Here is a 20,797-nt window from a genome sequence, read left to right on the forward strand (position 1 = left end):
AAAGATCTATAAACTAATTCTCTCTTAACATTTAACATTAGATAAATTAGTGTAATTTACTAAAATGAAAGGGATTCTTTGAAATAGTACAGTTCCAACAACAGGATTATTGGATAACAAACACAAAGAACACGTTGCTTAATACCTAAAATAGTTATTGATATGAACTGTTGTTTCAAAGTATATTCCCTTCAAAAGAAACTTTCTCTTACACTTTCTGTGAAATTTCAACTTAGTTTTATTGTGATGAGAACATCATGGCATAGCTTTTTAGATGTCTGCTAATGACTAACTATGTATTTTACCAACAGCATAATTCTAAATTTGAACTAAAAGGAAAAAAAAATTTAAGGATTGATTAGGTTAATGAAATGAAAGAGATGAGGCTTCCTCACAGGATTGGTGCCCATCTGCAGTAACTTAATATCTGAATCTCTGTCACTGCAAGCTGTTTTCTCAGGTTTTCAACCTATGAGTACAGACATAAGCCAAAACAGAATGGAAGAGAGATGCATACAATCAAAATGGGTAATACTAGGTCATGGCAGCTCAGTATCAGGGCTTCCTCTATGGTCGTGTTAATTTCTTGACCTCTCCTTGTCTTCATTTCCTCATTTGTAAAATGAAATAAAAGCAGTATCTATATCATGGGTGGGTGTGTGTGTATGTGTGTGTACACGTGTGTGCGAGCTCCATTGTGTCCAACTATTTCCAATACCAGGGACTACAGCCCACCAGGCTCCTGTATCCATGGAATTTTCTAGGGAAGAATACTGGAGTGGGTTGTCATTTCCTTATTCAGGGCATCTGCCTGACCCAGGGATCGAACCCCAGTCTCTTGTCTCCAGCAATGGCAGGCAGATTCTTTAACACTGGCACCACCCAGGTAGCCCAAATAATATTATGAAAGTGTTCATGAAGATTGATTTATTTAGTCAAAGTATATAACCACTTAGTGTCCAGTGAATATTAAACACTCTAATAGTAGCAATTAACACTGCTTTCATTATTAAAATTTTTTCTAGAAATTATTACCTCACTTTAAATCAAATATCCCCAGAGGACAAATATGAAGAAAACTTTCCCCTGAAACCCTAACCCTAAAATTATCCCTCTGAAAAGAAACTGCCTCATATTTGAGATTTACAAGTATATCATGAGGCTTTTGTACAGGTGCTTCATTTTGAACCAAAATGTACTGTTCAGGGAACTCATTACACTAAAACAACTTTAATCAATGCTAGTTCCAGTTGCTTAAAAGAAGTCACAAACCCCAGGGACAAAATGTCATTAAAAATAAAACTTAAAAGATTACTTTCTAAAACCAGGTAATACAGGATCACAGAGTTCTGCTTCTAATAATAGGCAATTTGGAATAACCCTTATAGTGAGCTAGGAAAGAAAAATGAAACACACTTGTTTCAAGGCACTGAAAAGCTAAAAGAACAGTGATGAATTATGCAGGCAAGACCCAGAAGTAGTGATAAACCTAGAAATCTAACAGCTGAACACCTGCAGTTGTTTCTCCACCCAAAGCGTGAGTTGTTACATACATGACAAAAATCTGAAAGGCCTAAAGAGCTTTTAGCAGATTCACAAAAATTACAGAAGCAAAAGCTGGTGATGAGGATCCAGCAAAAAGCAAGATCCCTAACTCTCCTTAGTTTCTGGTTTTAAGTCCTGAAAGCCTATATCCTAGGGAGTTAAGGTCATAAAATTGAAGCTCATATTTTAATCATGTCAATCTAGAATTGAAGTGAATGAATGAAGTCAGATTGCTGATACCCTGATCAAGTAATAATCCACAAACAAACCAAAACTAACCATCTAGAGCTTCAAAACCAGTTCAACAATTTTTCAGAAAGTAAAGAAAGAGGGCAGAAAAAGGGGAAGAAAAGGCAGTGTCACTGAGGGTCAGGATGTTGTTTCCATTTGGGAGGGAAAGCAAGATATTAAGTGGAAAGTGAGGAATTAGGGGCTTCTGGTGAATACATATAATTTGTTTCTTCATCTGAGTACTCCTTACATCAGTGTCTTCAGTTTGCAAAAATTCATGAAGCCATTTGCTTCTGACACATATACATTACCTATTTCTAAATATGCATATAAGAAAAAAGCAGTGATGTGAATACGTTTTAAAAAACAAAGACAAAAAAAAAAAAACAAAGACAATAAAGAGAGTAGTTTAAAAATGAGGCTATTAGACACGAATTTTCAAGAACTGAGACCTACCTGTGGACAATATATTCAAGAAATTAAGTTATAAGACTGAGCTTTTGGGTGGGGATTTCGAATCTGTCTGGAGAAGGGAAAGGCTACCTACTCCAGTAGTCTGGCCTGGAGAATGCTATGGTCTATACAATCCACGGGGTCGCAAACAGTCGGACATGACTGCGCGACTTTCACCTGTATTATTATTTTTAAACTAATTCTTTTTGGCCATACTGGAAGATATATGGCATCTTAGTTCCCTGACTAGGGATCGAACTAGTGCTCCCTGCATTGGAAGCGCAGTGTCTTAACCAGCAGACCACCAGGAAAGTCTCTCAACTCTGTATTATTTTTACAGAAAAGTCAGATTCGTTTTTTTACATAACTTTGATATAAAGTGCTATAATTTCAGCAACCACCAGGACAGAAAAGACTCAGGAAGATTTATGCTCTCTTAGAGAAAACAGCCCAATAATCAAAGACATTAAGTGACGACTCATACTTTGTATCTTAGATAACTGAGAACTCCAAAATAATCATTCTTAATTAGCGTTTTAAATGTATGGTGGAAAGAATTTTATTTTCACCTTGTCCAGAAACATTTTCTGTTGCTGTTTGGTTAAACAAGTAAGGTAAACAAGATACAATCAGAAGGATGCTTAGTCTGCTTAAAAGTAAATATAGATAAAATAGGTTTCAAAGATGCTGAAATCTATAGAAAGAAACTTCCATTTGCTCAACTTAGTATACTAATTGTACATCATATTATGAAAAAAGCATATGAACTAACTTTAATATAGCTTCATGTGTATTTGAAAAAAAATTTTAGAAATAGTTTGTTTCTAATGGAATTGCTTAATTTTTTTAAACAGTTTAAAAAATACCTTCTACTGTATTTTTTATCTAGTTTAAACAGTTTAAAAAATACCTTCTACTGTATTTTATCTATTTTTATCTAGATATTAACATTATGCAGTTTCAATTTATGGGCTTCCCAGGTGGTGCTAGACGTAAAGAACCCAACTGCCAATGCAGGAGATATAAGAGCTGTGGGTTCGATCCCTGGGTCGGCAAGATCCCTCGGAGGAGGGCACGTCAACCCACTTCAGAATTCTTCCCTGGAGAATACCAAGGACAGAGGAGACTGGCAGGCCACAGTCCACAGGGTCACAAAGGGTTGGACACAACTGAAGCAACTTAGCACGCATGCACACACGAAGTTTCAATTCATAAAAAACATCTATAAATTTAGAACTAAATAGAAAGGCCTTCCCTACAAAGCTGAAATAGCAGTTATTAGGGATTATGTATTAGTAATAACAGTCTTTAGGTATTATGCTAAGTTCTCATTCAGAGTATATTATGCATATAATCTTAACCATCTTATCTCCTGATTCTCGAATAAAATAAGGTGCAATTTAGAAAGAAAAAATATTAAGTCGTATCCTTCATTCACTATCAAAGGGCAGGAAAACAGAAAATTGTTTTAGAAGTGCTTACATCAAAAAGTTTTTAAAAATCAATTATTATATATTGTTTGTATTGAGGCTAGAGAAATAGGGTATTATCACCCATGGGGACTTTAATGGGTATTAATTAAAACATTTTATATAGTGGCTTATGTTGGTAATTTTTCTAAACCTCATGATCATTTAAATAATTTCACCTTTTACCACAATAAATTACTATTACAGAGAGAACCATTTAACAGAAATCTGATGTAAAAAAAACAGTAATGAACTTGAAAAACCCGCTCTTTTGCACCTTGAAACACAGCTGGTTCTAAAACTCAGGCAGTTAAAATAAATCTAGATCATTTTAGCAACAAAATAATGATGTTATCAGTTTATAACCTGAAGAATAAAATAAATATCTATGAATCCATACTTAGGAAAATAAATAAATAAATGGGAGAAAAAAGTCAAGTCTTCCTTACAGAAGGATTTCTAACAATAATTATGCTAATAGTGAATGAGTACTTCAGGCTTAAAATACACTTCCATGTCACTATCCATATTCATGGAATATCCATATTCCGAGATGATGTGCATCTCAAACAACCTATACAGAAGTAAAGATGGTTCCCTATGGAAAAGTATTAAATGACTCAAAAAGGAACTCTGGTAATAATAAGGACACAAATATATAAAATCAATTATATACAATAGACAACCTTCTCCATCTTTCTAAAAGAGTACACACTCAAGCTGAACAAAAAAAAAAGTTAAATCCCTTACTTGGAAAATGGAGACAGCTTTGTAGTTTCTTTAAAGACAGTGTTTTAGAAATACATTCTGAGTAGATATGGGTGGAATTATATAGTATCTTGAATTGTATATAAAATTTGGGACAGAAGTGGGAAGAGGCTTGAGTTAAAGTGAGAGTAGTCATGAGTTGATGAATGCTGCAGCTAAATGAGGTATACGTGAGGATTCATTAGACTGTTAGCCCTATCTTTGTGCATGCTTAAATTTTTCAATAACAACATTTATACAGTGAATCTGACTCAAGATCAAACTATAAAGCTACAGTAATCAAAACCAAGACAGGGCGGTACTAATGAAAGAACAAAGAGATGAATGGAACAGAACAGGGAATTTCAAAACAGGCCTGCATGAATATATAGTTAACTGACTTGTGACAAAGGAGCAAAGGTAATACAGTAGAAAAGAAGCAGTCTTTTCAACAAATGGTACTGAACATCAGCATGCAAAAATAATCAATCCAGACACAGACCTACAGCACTTATAAAAATTCACTCAAAAAGGATGAGAGACAAACGAGGAACAGCAAACTGTAAAATTCCAGAATGCAACACAGGAGAAAATCTAGATGACTGTGGTAGAGTGATGACAAAGGCACAATCCATGAAAGAAATAAGTGATAGACTGAATTTCATTAAAATAAAAAATGTCTACTTTGTAAAAGCTGTCAAGACAAAGACAAGACAAGCCACAGACTTGGAAAAATATTTGGAAAAGATATTATCTGATAAAAGGCTGTTATCCAAAACATACAAACTCGACAATGAGAACGCAAACAACTCAATTAAAAAATGGGCAAAGGATCTGAACAGGTAACTCATCAAAAAAGATACATAGTTTCGGGAAGATATATAGATTCCGAAAGATCCGCTGGAAAAGGGATAGGCTACCCACTCCAGTATTCTTGAGCTTCCCTTGTGGCTCAGCTGGTAAAGAATCTGCCTGTAATGCAGGAGACTTGGGTTCAATCTCCGTGTCGGGAAGATGCCTTGGAGAAGGGAAAGGCTACCCACTCCAGTGTTCTGTCCTGGAGAATTCCATGGACTATAGTTCATGGGGTTGCAAAGAGTCAGACAAAACTGAGCGACTTTCAGTTTTCACTTTCAAGCTTACGAAAAGATGTTCAACAGTACATTACATGTAATTAGGGAAATGCAAATTAAAACGATATACTAGTGCACACTTGTTAGAATGGCCAAAATCCAGGATACTGACAACACTAAAAGTTGGCAAGAATGTAAAGCAAAAGAAATTCTCATACACTGCTAGTGGGAACACAAAACAGTACTGCCACTATTAAAGAAAATTTGGCAGCTTCTTACAAAATTATATATAATACTATCAAATGGTTGAGTAACCAGGGGCTTTCCCTGGTAGCTCAGATGGTAAAGAATATGCCTGCAATGTGGGAGACCTGGGTTCGATCCCTGGGTTGGGAAGATTCCCTGGAGGAGGGCATGACAACCCACTCCACTATTTTTGCCTGGAGAAGCCCCATGGACAGAGGCGCCTGGCAAGCTACAGACCATAGAGTGGCAGAGTCAGACAGAACTGAGCAACTAATCACATACACATATAAGTAATCGGAGTCCTTGGTTTATGCCAAAACAAGCTGACACAAAATCTGCACAGCTTTACTCGCAACTGCTGATTTACAGAGGCAAACAAGATATCCTTCAGCAGGTAAGTGGATGAATAAACTCGGGGACATCTAGATAATGGAATATAATTTGGTCCTAAAAAGAGACATGAAAAGACATAGAGCACCCTTAAACACATATAACTATTCAAGGAAGTCAATCTAGAAAGGCTACATAGTGGATGATTCTACCCAAATGATACTCTGACAAAGGAAAACTATGGAGACAATTTTAAAAAAAAAAGCGATTGCCAGGATCTGTAGCAGAAAGAGGAATAAATAAGAAGAATACAGAGGATTTTTAGAACAGTGAAATTATTTTGTAAAATATCACAATGGTGGGGTCAGGTCATTATACATTTGTCAAAACCAACAGAAGGGACCACATGAGCAAACCTTAATGTAAATGGTGGACTTCAGGTGATAACAATGTATTAACATACGTTCACCAATTGCAATAAATGTATTACTGTGGTGAAAAATGTCAACAGGCAGGTAGGGCGGGCATAGGGAGTATAAAGGAACTCTTTGCATTTTTCACCCTATTTTGCTATGAACCTAATACTGGTTTAAAAATAAATATAAAAACAAATCTTTTAAAAAGAATCAATGAGTTTAATATATCTTATTTCATATGAAAGTAGGTCTCCCTTCACTCATATGTACTGACCACCCCAAATGCTAATATAAAACTCAAAATTAACTTTTCATCATGCTCTAGAACATTCACTTTCAGTAAGAGAAATGCTGTTACATTAAATATAAGCTTTATGAAGTCCAAAAAACTTACCTTTTATTTCATAAAGCGTATTTCTGGAAAGGCACAGTTTGTAAACATTATCATTTATCCTGCCATCTCCTTCTTTAATTACCATGGTGTTGGCAGTAGTCAAGAGAGAGACACTGAGGGTACCTACTTGTCTTATGAATCCCAAGCAGCCTGCAGGGCAGTAGCACCAACGTAAGATCTGAACCAGAACAGCACAGTGTCTGCACTCTACCGTGGACACAGACTACTACATAATCCTTAAAGGCTACAGGGGAATGCATCAAGCCATTGTCACGCCATGAGATACTCATAATAGCAGGCCGGAGCTGCTTTAACGAAATGTCATAGGCTGGGTGGCTTAAACAACAGACATTTAATTTTCAGTCTTGAAGGCTGGTAAGTCCAAGACTGAGGTGTTGCCTGACTTGGTTTCTGATGAGAATCCACTTCCTCGATGGCAGCTGGTTGCCTTCTCACCATGTCTTCACACAGGCAGAGAAAGAAAGGCGGCATGCTCTCCGGTGTCTCTTCTTGGAAGGGCACTATTCCCACGATGAGAACCCCACACTCACAACTTGGCTGAAATCTAATTCCCTCCCAAAGTCCTCACCGCCAAATACATCACACCGGGAGTTAAGGATTTCAACATGTGGATTCTGAAGGACGTAAACACTCCATCCACAGGTACCATAGTGGTATACTGGAGGTGCGTCATGCTCACAATGGGTCAGAGTTCCCTGACAAGACCAGGGTGAGCAGGTGACTGGCAGCATCATAAATGCTTCATTAAACTATTCAGTATCAATGGCACACATTTACTTTCTCTTATAAGTCATGTTTAATACATTTTTAATATTTTTCTCAAAAAAAAAGTAGTCTCTTTCCCCTCAAATAAGGTCTATAAAGAACAACAGAAAATATATATACTAGTTTCAAATATTTTTTCCTTCCCTGAGGTAACTGCTATGCTCTTCACTTTACATGTTTTTCTACCACAGCCCAGTACCCACTACACCACAGGTGGAACTATGGGTTTGAGGATCATCAAACACTGAATACCCCCCAACATATCACAATTATAGAAACGCCTGTGCCCAGTAACTTTGAGTTGAGTCACTATGAAAATCCAGAGCACTCAATTGCCCACCACACTTCTCATTTTTCATGACGACATGTTTAGTACCAGTATTTAAGAGATACGTTTTCAAATGTAGTGGTTTCCATATCTTGCTACTGAAAAATCTAAAGAATCTACATGAGGCATTTTCCTATGTTACTCTGCAGTAAAATGTACTCATGACACAAGTTGATGCTCAATCTGAGTTCTAAGACATGAGAAAGAGTGGCCCCCATCATTTGAAAACTAACCAATCTCAATCTCATGACCAAATAAAGAAGATAAATAAGTTTTTTGTGCAGAATGCATTTTAGAGTGGATCTCACTCAATCATAAACTACAAAATAAAATTAAACCCAACTTATGTAAAATTAATCATGACTCCTCACATATTCACTCCCATGCACACGTGTTTAGTCGGTAAGTCCTAAATCACATCCAACTCTTTGTGACCCCACGGACTACAGGCCACCAGGCTCCTCTGTCCATGGGATTTTCCAGGCAAGAAAACTGTAGTGGGTTTCCATTTCTTCCTTCAGGTAATCTTCCCAACCCAGGGATCAAACGTGCATCTCCTGTGTTTCCTGCATTGGCAGGCAAATTCTTTACCACTGAGCTACCTGAGCCCAGATAGATAGATGGATGTATACGTATGTATACATCACTGATTATCATTTATCTTCAACCAAAACAACTTCTTGCAGTATCTTTTTACAATACAGTTCTCCTATGTATGAATTTTTCTACTTAGTTCATCTGAAAATGTCTTCATTCCATCTTTATTTTTAAAGAATGCTTTTGAGGTGCTCGGGCCTGGTGCGCTGGGAGGACCCTGAGGAGTCGGGTGGGGAGGGAGGTGGGAGGGGGGATCGGGATGGGGAATACGTGTAACTATATGGCTGATTCATGTCAATGTATGACAAAACCCACTGGAAAAAAAAAAAAAAAAAATAAAGAATGCTTTTGTTCAATATAGAAATCTTTGTTGATAGATTTTTCTCTCAACAATGTAAAGATATTCCATCGTTTTTTAGACTCCATTCTTTCTTATCAGCAGTCAGTCATAATCATTTTCTCTGTATATAATGCATTGTTTAATATCCATCTGCTTTCAAGGTTTTCTCTTTTCCTTCTGATTTCAGAAGTTTGACTATGATGTACAAAGGTATAACGTTTTATTTATTTTGCCTGGGAATTTGATATGTTTCCTGGATGTGTACACTCGTTTTTTTCACCCTTAAATATGAAACTTTTTTCACTTTTATTTCTTCAGGTATTATTTCTATCTCATTCACTCTTTCCTCCTACTTTGGGATTTTAATTACAAGGATTTCATTCCATATTGTTCACACGGCCCTGAGACTATTCACTTTTCTTCATTTGCTTTTCTCTTGGCTCTTGAGAATGAATAATTTCTGTTAACCTATCTTCAGGTTTCTTAACATTTTTACAGCCTTTTCCTGGCTGTTATATCTATCTAGCTTCTTTTTCATTTAACCGCACCAGAATTTCCATTTATTTCTTTCTTATAGGGTCTTTACCCTGTTAAGACTGCTCATTTGTCCACTCAATATAACTATGTTTCTTTTTAATACTTTTGCTGTGTGTGTGTGTGTCTATATATAAAATAAATGTAGTAACTGCATTATTTGTCTGGTAATGGTCTTTTATTGATTATTATGTTTCTGTTGCCTACTTTTTCTCTTGTGCATTAGCTATATTTTTGTTTCTCATGTCTGCTGACTTTTTCAAATTGATTCTGAATATTACCAACCACATGCTATAAATTGTTCCTCACGTTGCATTCCTCTGACATGTACTGATATTTGTTATAGCAGGAACTTTACTGGTTTCAAACTCCAAACTCTGTCTATCCTAATGTAGCCAGCAAGTGAAATCTATTTAGTTTTTTTTTTTTAATCATCCAGTTGCTTTTTTTTTGCTAGACCCATTGGAGTCTTTCTCACACATGTAGAGTTGGTCAGTCAATGATTTGGATGGTGTTTACATGTATTTCCAAGGGTGCACCCTCCTGTGGTTCCCACACCTTTCTGGAATTTTCTCCAAACCTTTCAGGTATTCTGCCAACCTTGAAGTCTGTTCTCTAATACCTACGTAAGCAAGACTGTGACTTTTCCATTATTATATGGGATTGAAAAATGCTCTCAGGCAAATCATGCAAACTCACAACCTGAAATTTCAGTCCTTCCCATGTAGAGTCCATTCTAGTTTTGCCTACTTTTGATCATCTGATAGTGCCTTTAGCTGCTGGTTTTCAAAATAATTTCCCAGAGAGTTAATCTGATCAAGGTATTCCATCAGCAGAAATTAAAACCATTAAGTCCATGGAGTTACATCTCAGCCTCAGGTCAGATGTCTTCATACTTTTTCTATTAAAGTAAACGTTTCTCATACACCCCTCCACACCCCACTTTTCTCATATTTTTGATTACTTCACATTGGCCAGAACTGTGTTGTATGCCCATTCCTAAACCCATCACCTACAAAGGGAATGTACTTAACATTAACTAGATTAGCTTGCACTGGGAAGCAACATGGCTTCTGCAAAGACACAGTGCTAAATCCCTGCAGAAAATCTGTCTGCAAGAAAGATCTTTTTGAATAGGGGTGTCTGCTGGAGACAATTAACAGCATCTGCCACATCCCCCCATCCAAGTACTAACCAGGCCTGACCCTGCTTAGCTTCCGAGATCAGACGAGACCGGGCACATTCAGGGTGGCATGGCCATAGACTGCCACATTCTCTATACCATCTAGACAATGATGCACTAGCAGAATCTGTCTGACATAATCATTTTGGAACTCTGTAGTCTGCTGAAGACTTGCAATTTCCAGGAGAACTGCAGTAATTTTAAGATATGTATCAGAAACTTAAAGTTTGTATGTTAAGTGTTCGTTGCTCAGTTGTGTCCGACTCTTTGCGACCTCTTGGACTGTAGCCTGCCGGGCTCCTCTGTCCATGGGATTTCCCAGGCAAGAATACCAGAGTGGGTAGCCATTCCCTTCTCTATGGAATCTTCTCAGTTGAGGGATCAAACCCACGTCTCCTGCATTGAAAGCAGACTATCATCTGAGCCACCAGGGGATATCAGCAAAATAAAAAATAGAATAGAATAAAATGGACTGTTTAAAATTACCACATTATTAGATTACATAAAACCATAATTTTCTATGAGATGAATATGGAAAACTACTAAGCAGCAAAATCACAAAACTGAAAATTAAATAATAGGATTGTTAGAAGATAAATTCAATACTAATCAAGGCTATTCCTTTATGCTAGAGTAATAAGACTAACAAAGAGAAAATAAATAAGACTAACACAGAAAAATAAAAAAAACAGGAGACAAATAGGGTATAGGGTCAAGAAAAAACAATGATATAAATATCCATGACAGAATGTCAAGGAGAAAAGCACAGTGGAAAAAAGACAGACATCAGAGAAGGGCAGAAGAATGATTCACATTTCTTAACGTTTTAAGCTTGCATCTCTTTTCCTAAAATTCATTTATTAATAGTACATGTTCCAAGTCATAAAATACTTTTAATACTGTGAACATTTTGGAGCTCCGAGGTAAATATGGTGAGAGAAAGACAGAAAATAGACTTTTCCCAAATATAAATAATATGAGGGAAAAAAATTAAAACTAGAAAAAAATCAGTCAGTAGAAAGAAACAAGAAGAGGGTCACAATCTACTGGCATAAATTTTCTAAAAAGTTGTTTAAAAAGACAAGACCCTACAAAAACATGTTCTTCACATCGTGAGACTGCATTAACGATCCTTGCCTCCCAATCTGGACAGAAGAAAACTGAGGGGTTATTCTTATCTTTTCATCCTACTAGGGGTGAGGTAAGCTCACGAGGGAGGTTTGTAGTGGAAGTAAGTGGTAAGGAGAAGGCAGGAAAGTAAACAGCAAACCCGGCACTCTCTGAAAGAACTAACACTCTGAGGCAAAACTGTCCAGTAGAAACTTCTGTGATAAAGGAAACATTTTATATTACACTACGGAATACAGTAGGCACCACCCTCACATGACTACTGAACACTTTATGTGAGGCCAGTGCAACTGAGGACGTGATTTTCAATTTCAGTCAAACAGCCCCATATAGCTAGTAGTGACTCTACTGGACAGCAGAATTCTTGGGTTAAACAATAAATAAACAAGAACAACTTACAAGTCAAGAGCATTTCTTCAAAGGAATATACTAAGTGGTATCAATGATAGTATAAGTCATTTAAGAAAGTTCTAAAGTAAGTGCTCAAGTTTCCTAAAAATGACATTAATCTCTGTTGAGACTGAATTTACTATCTCACAAGTTATTCCTTTCCCAAAATGCCCTAAGGCTACGAAAACAAAAAAGAATAAGGCAAATCCTTTATGCTAGAGTAATAAACATACAGTAAAATAACCCACAATCAGACTGAAACTGAGAGGAAGAGACAAATGGTCTTTGGATATGGTGGGACAGAATGAAGAAGTCACACTATATCAGAATGAACAAAATGTCTATACCAGCACTTCCCAAGTAGCTGCAACAGGAAAAGAGCATAATTACTGTGCAAAACATTCATGGCACAAAAGGAAAAAAGTGCAAAAGACAAAAAATTCTCCATGTATCAAAAGGAATTCTCTAGCAAGTTAGTAAGAATGTAAATTAAAAAAAAAAACAAAAAAACCCCTCACATATTCAAGTCACAGAATAAAGGAAAGAGTGAAACCTGAGTAAACTTAAAAATGAAAGAAATATCATTACCAAATTAAGTAAAAATTATAAGTAACATACTTTCAGGTCACTGAAAATCAAATTACTAACACACACACAAAAGACTGGAGATATATGAATGCAATAAGAAGGCAAACATTAAAGCAATTATTTAAAGAGGTGACAGACACAGCAGACAAAAGATTATAAAATAGAAAAATCTGTATTCCTCAAGCATATAATTCACATGGAGTACGAAAAGAAGCTTGACAATCAAATTAAAAAACTGAAACATAAAAAGACAATTCCCTAAAATATAGGAAGAAGTGAATATACAAAACATATAGAATGATCCACACCGAAGATGCAACCTTGCTAATCCTCTAAATATTTTAAGAAAAAATAAACAAGCAAAAAACCATCTTTTTGAGGATTCAGACAAACAAAAACAATCGAGTTACCTACAGAAAAATCTGTGACTACAGAGCTCTCAGAACGTGTGACCCAACAGTATTACATCTGGCTGAGAAGTCAAGTGTAAACGTAGCAAGACATTTCGAACATAGAAAACCTAAGAGAAGACTGACCCAAGAGTCCAGTCAAAATATGAAGCACAATACTGTGACAGCAATACTGCAAAATCCTGAAATTTTCTCTCTCATCTACCCATTCTTAAGAAGGTACTGGAGGATGTGCTCCATTCAGGAAGACCAAAAAAGAAGAGAGTACAGACAGGAAGCCCTAAGAAATAAAGGATTTAACACAGAAGAGAGAAGAAATTAAGTTCCAGAACAACAGCTGTGTAGCAAGCCCAGAAAGCAATCAGATTAGAACAGGAGGGTACAGAGCCTCCAGGACAACGTCTCCTGGAAGAGCATGAAGTTATTGGGACACTGGATATACGACCACGGTACTGACTAGAATGTATGTGTTCAGCTATATGTAACAGAAATACTAAGTTACCCATACGGAAAACTTTTTTTTTTTTCAAAATTCCAGAGTGTGGCTTCATCTTCATGCCTGCCAAATGGTGCTGTACCTGTAATCATCGTACATACATTCCAAGAAGAAACAATGAACAAAAGGCAAAGGGCAAAATAAATGCATCAAGGAAGTCTGCCAGGGAAACAATGGCTTTCCTAGAATTTCAGCCAGAATATCTCCACAACTATTTCAATATCTACAACTGGTTCATACAGCCATTTCTTGACTCCAACGGAGTATGAGGAAGTTGGTTATTTTTAACTGAATATGTTGCTACTCTGAATAAAAATCAGGATTCTTTTATTTAAAAAGTGAAGCTGGAGACTTGATATTTGGTAGGCAACTAGCAGAATCTCAACAACTGCATATGAAATAATATTTGGAGACAATTTAATTTTCTGATGGAGAATGTGGTGTGCTTTGTAATAGTGACATGATAAACTAGGCAATTTCAATTCCAAAGAAGGGAGTGCCAAAGAACATTCAAACTACCAGAAATTGTGCTCTTTTTTAATGCTAGCACCATATATATAGTGTGTGCTTTATACACACACACACACACATGTATTATATGTAAAGATATATTATAGATATTATGTGTATATACATGTGTATGTATATATACATATATGTGTATATATTTATGTATATGTATATGCACATACACATGTGTGTTCACATATGTATGTACACATATGTGTATACACACATAATATCTAGATACATATATCTAGTGCTACATAACACCATATAGATATAGATAGAGTACTTAGAAATGGAGAAAGTTAAATGCACACAAATATGAAAAGGCCTAAAAGAATTTGAAGTAGCTGATCCAGGCATGGGAAAAAGTGGGATAGGAAAATGTTTCTTATAAACCTTGCAGTATTCTTTTAACCATACACATGTTACTTGAATAAAATTTTAAATGTTTCTTTAGAAAAGAAACTATGTAAGTTTAAAAAACCCAAAAAAAAAAAAAAAAAAACCCAAACAAAAATAAACTATAAACAAGAACAACAAAAGAATAATCTTTAAGATAAATGCTCCATAACCAATGAAGTGAGCAGAGACAGAGACCTCATTTTAATATCAGCACGTGGTCCATAGTTTCCCATTAAATTGCACACTGAACCTTTCCTTCCTCAATAGTTGTCTGAAAGAGTAAGCAAAAAACTTTTAAATGTGCACTGTAAAGCATGGATTCTACCCCAAGTCTTCAAGCTTTTGTTTTTTAAAAAATCCACAGGATACCAAGTAAGATTCAAAAACAGCCCACTAGTAAGACAAAATACAAAATTTATTTTACAAAGAAAATTAACCTGTAAAGAAAATTTAAAACATAATCTCTAACACTCAGGTCCTCTAAAACAGGACCTAGATGTAGAGTTTTGAATCTTTTCCCCACATACCTTTATACTTGCAGAAAATTGCTAATCAAGAAGTATGTACATGAACTTTGTGTTCTGATGAGTTCTTATTTTATAGCTACCCTTGAAAAATGTAAGAAACTTTTCTTAAAAATACTTTAAACAAAACTGTAAACTTGGAACTTTCTTACACCTATATAAGGTTTTACAACTGAAGTAAAATGGGGTGAAGAAAAGTAAAATTATCACTTTGAATTTCAAAATGGAATATGCATTTCCACCAGAATTTATTATCTGGAATCATATACTAAAAAGTAACTGTGAACAACAGAATTTTAAGTTCTAAACTAGTGAAGTAAAATATTTTGATAATTATTGCAAAGCCATCGTCATCTCCTAGAGAAAGTTCAACTTTAAATTCATAAAATTAAAGACATTCCTATCAGGCCCAGTGACATGAGTTCCACTTTAGTCTATAACTGAACATTACTAAATCACTCTTAAAATTTACTTGGTGCTTTATAACATTTATTTTAAAAAATCTATTACTTCTACAAAAGCAAGTTTAGTCTTAGAGACTTACATCATTTATACTTCCAGTATTCTCCTACAATAAGCTTGAACGATACAAAGAAAACATTTAAGTAATTTTATATCCTTGACAATTATACAAAGTTGACCTAGAATAAAAAAAAAAAAGCAGCTGCAAGAGTAAAGTAAATTTAAGAAAATAAAAATGCAAATATGCATTTCAGGAGTCCCTTGAATTTATTAACCTAAAAGGTTTAATTTCCATTTTCCTGCATCAGCTGTATTTATAAAATGTCGTGCCCTATAAATATGCTGTTATTTTCTATAGTCAAGCACCCTCTTAACAAATCTTCTCATTAATATGTAAATTTAAAGTCAATCGGTCTTCTCCCTGACAGCCCCATGAATTCCTAGTGCACTGTATAATCGGCTTTGACTTGGCATCCACTATTTATCATCAAAGATGTCAGTTAGAAAAATTATGGAAAATGCACTGCAATTGATATGACTGCAATCTACTTTGTCAACACTTAATTGTTCCGCAAATCATACATTTACATATAAACAGCCTAAATACTGATCTATAATGATGCAAATAAACTAAATTAAAAATCGCTTCTGCCCCTGAAGAAGCCTGTTTGTATATGATGTGTTCATTTGAGGACTTACTGACAAAGCATGTACATTAGTCCATCTCAGAAAGTACTTTTAATTTTCAATTCCTTTAAAAAAAATAATATTTTTTGCTACCCTTGAAGCATATGAACATAAACAAATAAAGAATTCAATGAGAAACATGATTTGTCTCTTTGAAAAGCAAATTTAATTATGGCCGTTAGCTAATTGTAATGTTTGCGCACTAAGGATTGGGGAGGAGGCTCCAAAATTAGCTTTGACTAGAACAGGGCTTCCCTGGTGGCTTAGACAGTAAAGAATCCGCCTCCAATTCAGGAGACCTGGATTCGATCCCTGGATCAGGAAGATCCCCTGGAGAACTAATGGCAACCGACTTCAGAGTTCTGGCCTGGAGAATTCTATGGACAGGAGCCTGGTGGGTTACAGTTCATGAACTTTCAAACAGTCAGAAACTTATTAAAGTGAGCAAAAAATATATTTTTTAATTTAAAAGTCATGAGCGAATACATATAAAGGAATGAACTATGAGAAGACTGATTTTTATTTCACCATGTGCTTCAATTGCTTCTATTAATTTTAAAAAATAAGCTACACACTTCCAAATGTTCTGTTTAAGTGGTTTTCTTTCTTTCCATATCTTAAGCCAAGGAGCCTTTCTCAAAGGAAATCATACACATAGCTGCCTATGAAAGGCAAACAAAGGTGAAGCTGCTCCACACGGAATGGTGGCAAGATTCCCAGGAGTAGCACTGCCCACCCTCCCCGACGACCCCCTTGGTTGCTCCAGAAGCAGTGAGCTTCCTGAGGACAGAGCTGCATGGCTGGCAACTACAAAATCTGTCTACTAACCTACTGAATTTAGAATAACGCCAATGTCAGACTGCAAAGAAGTGGCAAGGAAATGAGGTAGTCCAATTCCAGTGCACCCATAACAATGATCAGACTTCTTCATCTCATGTTTGTAAAAATTAATGTTCAGAGTTACACATGAAAAGACAGAGAATGCACTACAGTATCAATTTTTAAAATAATCTGTCAAAAGAGTAAATATATATGGCAGTGTAGATTTTAACTGTTGGGCTTTGTGAATAGCTTTAACAACTAATTTTACCTAAAATAAAATAAAATAAAATTCAAGGAATAGAGACACAATTACAAAAACAGATATTTGAAAACCTATTTTTAGAAGGTAAGAAAAATACATTTTTTTAAACTCTAGATTCTACATAATGATAAAGCATGGATCACTTGCATACAGTTACTGAAAATGATTTGATGATGACAGGAAAGTAAAATATAAAAAATTTAAATAGTGACAATATCTAGATAAGGTAAAACAACCTATAATCTTATACAACAGGAAAAAAAATATGAATAGCATTCTGGAAAGTGATTGGCTGAAATCAGACAGACAGCTGTAGCTATTAGCCACAAAAAATTTCTCTTCCAAACTTACCACTGACAGGAAAGGGTCAAGACACTTGCTACATGGACCTGTTGCTTAATCCAGCAAAACTGCCTTCTAAATTTTAGTTTGTTCAAAGCTAAAATTTCATCAATCTAAGAGCTCTATGTGGCATTAGATGTTTACATATGAATAGTTTAAAATCTCCTTTGAATTTTAAGTAGAATAACCCAATCACCTTTTAAATATCAAAATTAAGATGAAGTCAATATTACAAATAGCCTTTTGGTTAAAGATATATTTTTTTAAATTTTAAATACTTTTTTAACAGCAAAAATACTTAGTAAATGCAGAAAACACTGATAAATATTTTAAACATCTAAACTTCTTAAATATCTGAAAGCTGGATACATCACCTGAAGCAAGAATTATAAACATTTTTCCCTTTTATATGTCTTTCTCTCACTGTAATATTATTTCTAATTAACAAAAGCAATTAGTACTGAACATTCGATCAAAGCCTATTCATAAGCTTGTGTAAAAACCACTATGACATAATTGGGTGGTATCTGGTCTTTTACTTTCCATTCTGTTTTTAAAATCTATAATACTGCTTTTTATTTTTTTAAATCTATAATACTGCTTTTTAAAAAGACAGAAATATCATTAAGTACAGAATGAATGCAAGTGCTTTTATAATATTGAGTGATTTCTTTAAACAAATTAAACTTTACCCTTAAATCTTACATACACACTTAGAGATCTCCACTGCAAACTATGTAACAAGGCTTTCTAACTTGTTCATGTAATGAAAAGAGTAAGGTATGCTGCTAAAGTTCGTCAGCACAAAGGAAACAACTTCACTGTAAGGTATACGTAATTATTAACTTTACTAACGTTCTATCAGCTTAAGTGAAAAAAAGTAAAACAAACATTCTAGAAACATAAAACTAGGAAAAAGTAGTTGAGTTCAAAAACGATTTACCTGTAAAGGTGCGAAATTATCTTTGGTATAAATTCACGTATGTTAGAACCACCTTATCTACTTTTACAAGTGAGTACCTGGAACAGTTGGGAATCAAAGGTGTGAAACTAACAAATAACCAAAAAAACCCCATGATTTAGCAATGTCACTGCCAACACTTTATCGAGCTGCTGTTCCCAACAAGGGCCTCTTGCTAGGCCTCATACCAAAAGTTTATTCGCTATGCCATTAAACATGCATCAATCAGTGCCAAAACAATGAACAATTATCCATGCATTTATACTGGTTTTCTGCTTTCCAAAAGAACATGAAAAAAACTAGTCCTCCTTAAACATGCAGATTTTTATATTTTCCTACTCTTACATCTTTGCACACATTTTAGAAACCTCATTCATTTTCTTAGTATACTGTGTAATATAAGATTATTCAACACTTACCTCTTTCCAAGGACTGACAAACTGTGTACGAGCATATCGAGTTAGCATGTGGATTATGACAACCTGTCCCCACTCTTCTACATCAACTAGTAAATTACATAGTTTGCGGTAATTCTTGTGAATGAGATCTATTCTATCCGGGCAAACTTCTTCAAAAGCCATGACAACACTGCCAGCCACCAGCTAGAAAGGAAAGAAATAGTAACTCATTAAAAAACATTTTCCTCCCATCAAAGATTCTACTCGGGCATTACAGAGATGCAATCAGTGTTATGGCAATCAGTATTTAAAGTGTTCAGTCATTTGACTAATAAAATATTCATGTTTGAATAACAAACAAATTTTGAAGAGTCACTGCCTGAAAGAATAATATTGATAGCTGAAACAAATCTGAAAAGCTAACACTTAGAATCAGAAGTATTAGTATTAGAAATTATATTTCTTATTTCATCAGGTTAAATTTCAATGGACTGCTCATACATGGATTAGACATATTAATTATGGGCAGTTTTCATTTTTAAACCTTACCAAAACTCTAAAGATTCATTACTCAGTACAATAACAAAGACCATATCATGTCAGTTTAAAATGAGAATGACAATTTCACCATGTTGTTCAGTCACTAAGTCATGTCTGACTCTTTCCAACCCCATGGGCTGCATGCAGCATGCCGGGCTTCCCTGTCCTTCACTGTCTCCCGGAGTTTGCTCAGATTCATGTTCACTGAGTCAGAGCTGCTATCTACAATGAATCTATCTTAAAATGTATGTTCAACTCATAAATGTCTTTAGAACAGAAACACTTTCAAATCTTACACATTTTAACCACAATCTTACACATTTTAACCAACCTGTTAATTTTTATCAACATAATTATTTCCAAGAAAATACTGCTACAATTTTAAAACATTATTATTATTTATATAATACTGTATTTAAATTGAAATAAGATAGTACCAATAAAAGGAAGCTTTTCTCCAAGACCAGTTAATGAAACATAAATGCTGTTTTGGAATTGTCATGTTCTTGCAAAGTGATGAAATTAAGATTTCTTTAGTATAAAGATACAAGCTAAGCAGAATATATAATAGACAAATACTTCTATAATATGTACCACTAATAAGTCTAGAGTTAGCCAAAAATATAATATTGTTTTGAAAAAATAAATTAATATCATATTCTTTCTGAACACTAGGGATCTTCACTTTAGTATCTAAAATTTGCCCAATGTCTTAAAATAAGCAATTAAATAGAAATAAAACTTACTGAAATGGTACTTTTTGAAAAATATTAGATACAGTGATATTCATATTTTTATTGTTTGTCCCTCTACTTGGCTGACATTTAGTTTATTAATATGCAACCAACAATACAATTGAAAGAAAACAGCTCAGAATATAGACTTGCTATTATGCTAAACAAGTTTCCAGTCCTGTGGGGATTTTATGAATTACCAATCAGTATAAACGTGAAGCTGCATTTATTGACTCCAGCCCTGCCCAAGTACTGGTGCCTGCTGGTCCCAGCATGTATGCACCTCAATCGAAAAAGCAAAGAATTGATTATTTGTGTGAACTAAATAAAAATGCATTATACGTATAATTTTCTATTTGCTACTGATATGGGAAGGAAGTTATGTTTGTGTTTTCAACTCTACATTTTTGTCTGTACAAATCACTCTTCAGCAATAATATTTCTAAAAGATGAGAACTATTATCATTTA

The 20,797-nt window shown here is 34.9% G+C and overlaps 1 protein-coding gene across 2 annotated transcripts in view; it reads right to left on the bottom strand.

The window, feature by feature from the left end:
• Positions 1-20,797, bottom strand: part of AP3B1 (adaptor related protein complex 3 subunit beta 1) — a 232,757-nt gene that overhangs the window by 146,736 nt on the left and 65,224 nt on the right. For both annotated transcript variants that reach the window (XM_065940360.1, XM_065940361.1), the window contains one exon: positions 19,076-19,258. In XM_065940360.1, coding sequence (XP_065796432.1) covers positions 19,076-19,258 — 183 coding nt within the window. The remainder of the gene's footprint in view (positions 1-19,075; positions 19,259-20,797) is intronic.

The sequence above is a fragment of the Muntiacus reevesi genome, chromosome 7 (assembly GCF_963930625.1).
Source record: "Muntiacus reevesi chromosome 7, mMunRee1.1, whole genome shotgun sequence".
NCBI classification, from domain to species: domain Eukaryota; kingdom Metazoa; phylum Chordata; class Mammalia; order Artiodactyla; family Cervidae; genus Muntiacus; species Muntiacus reevesi.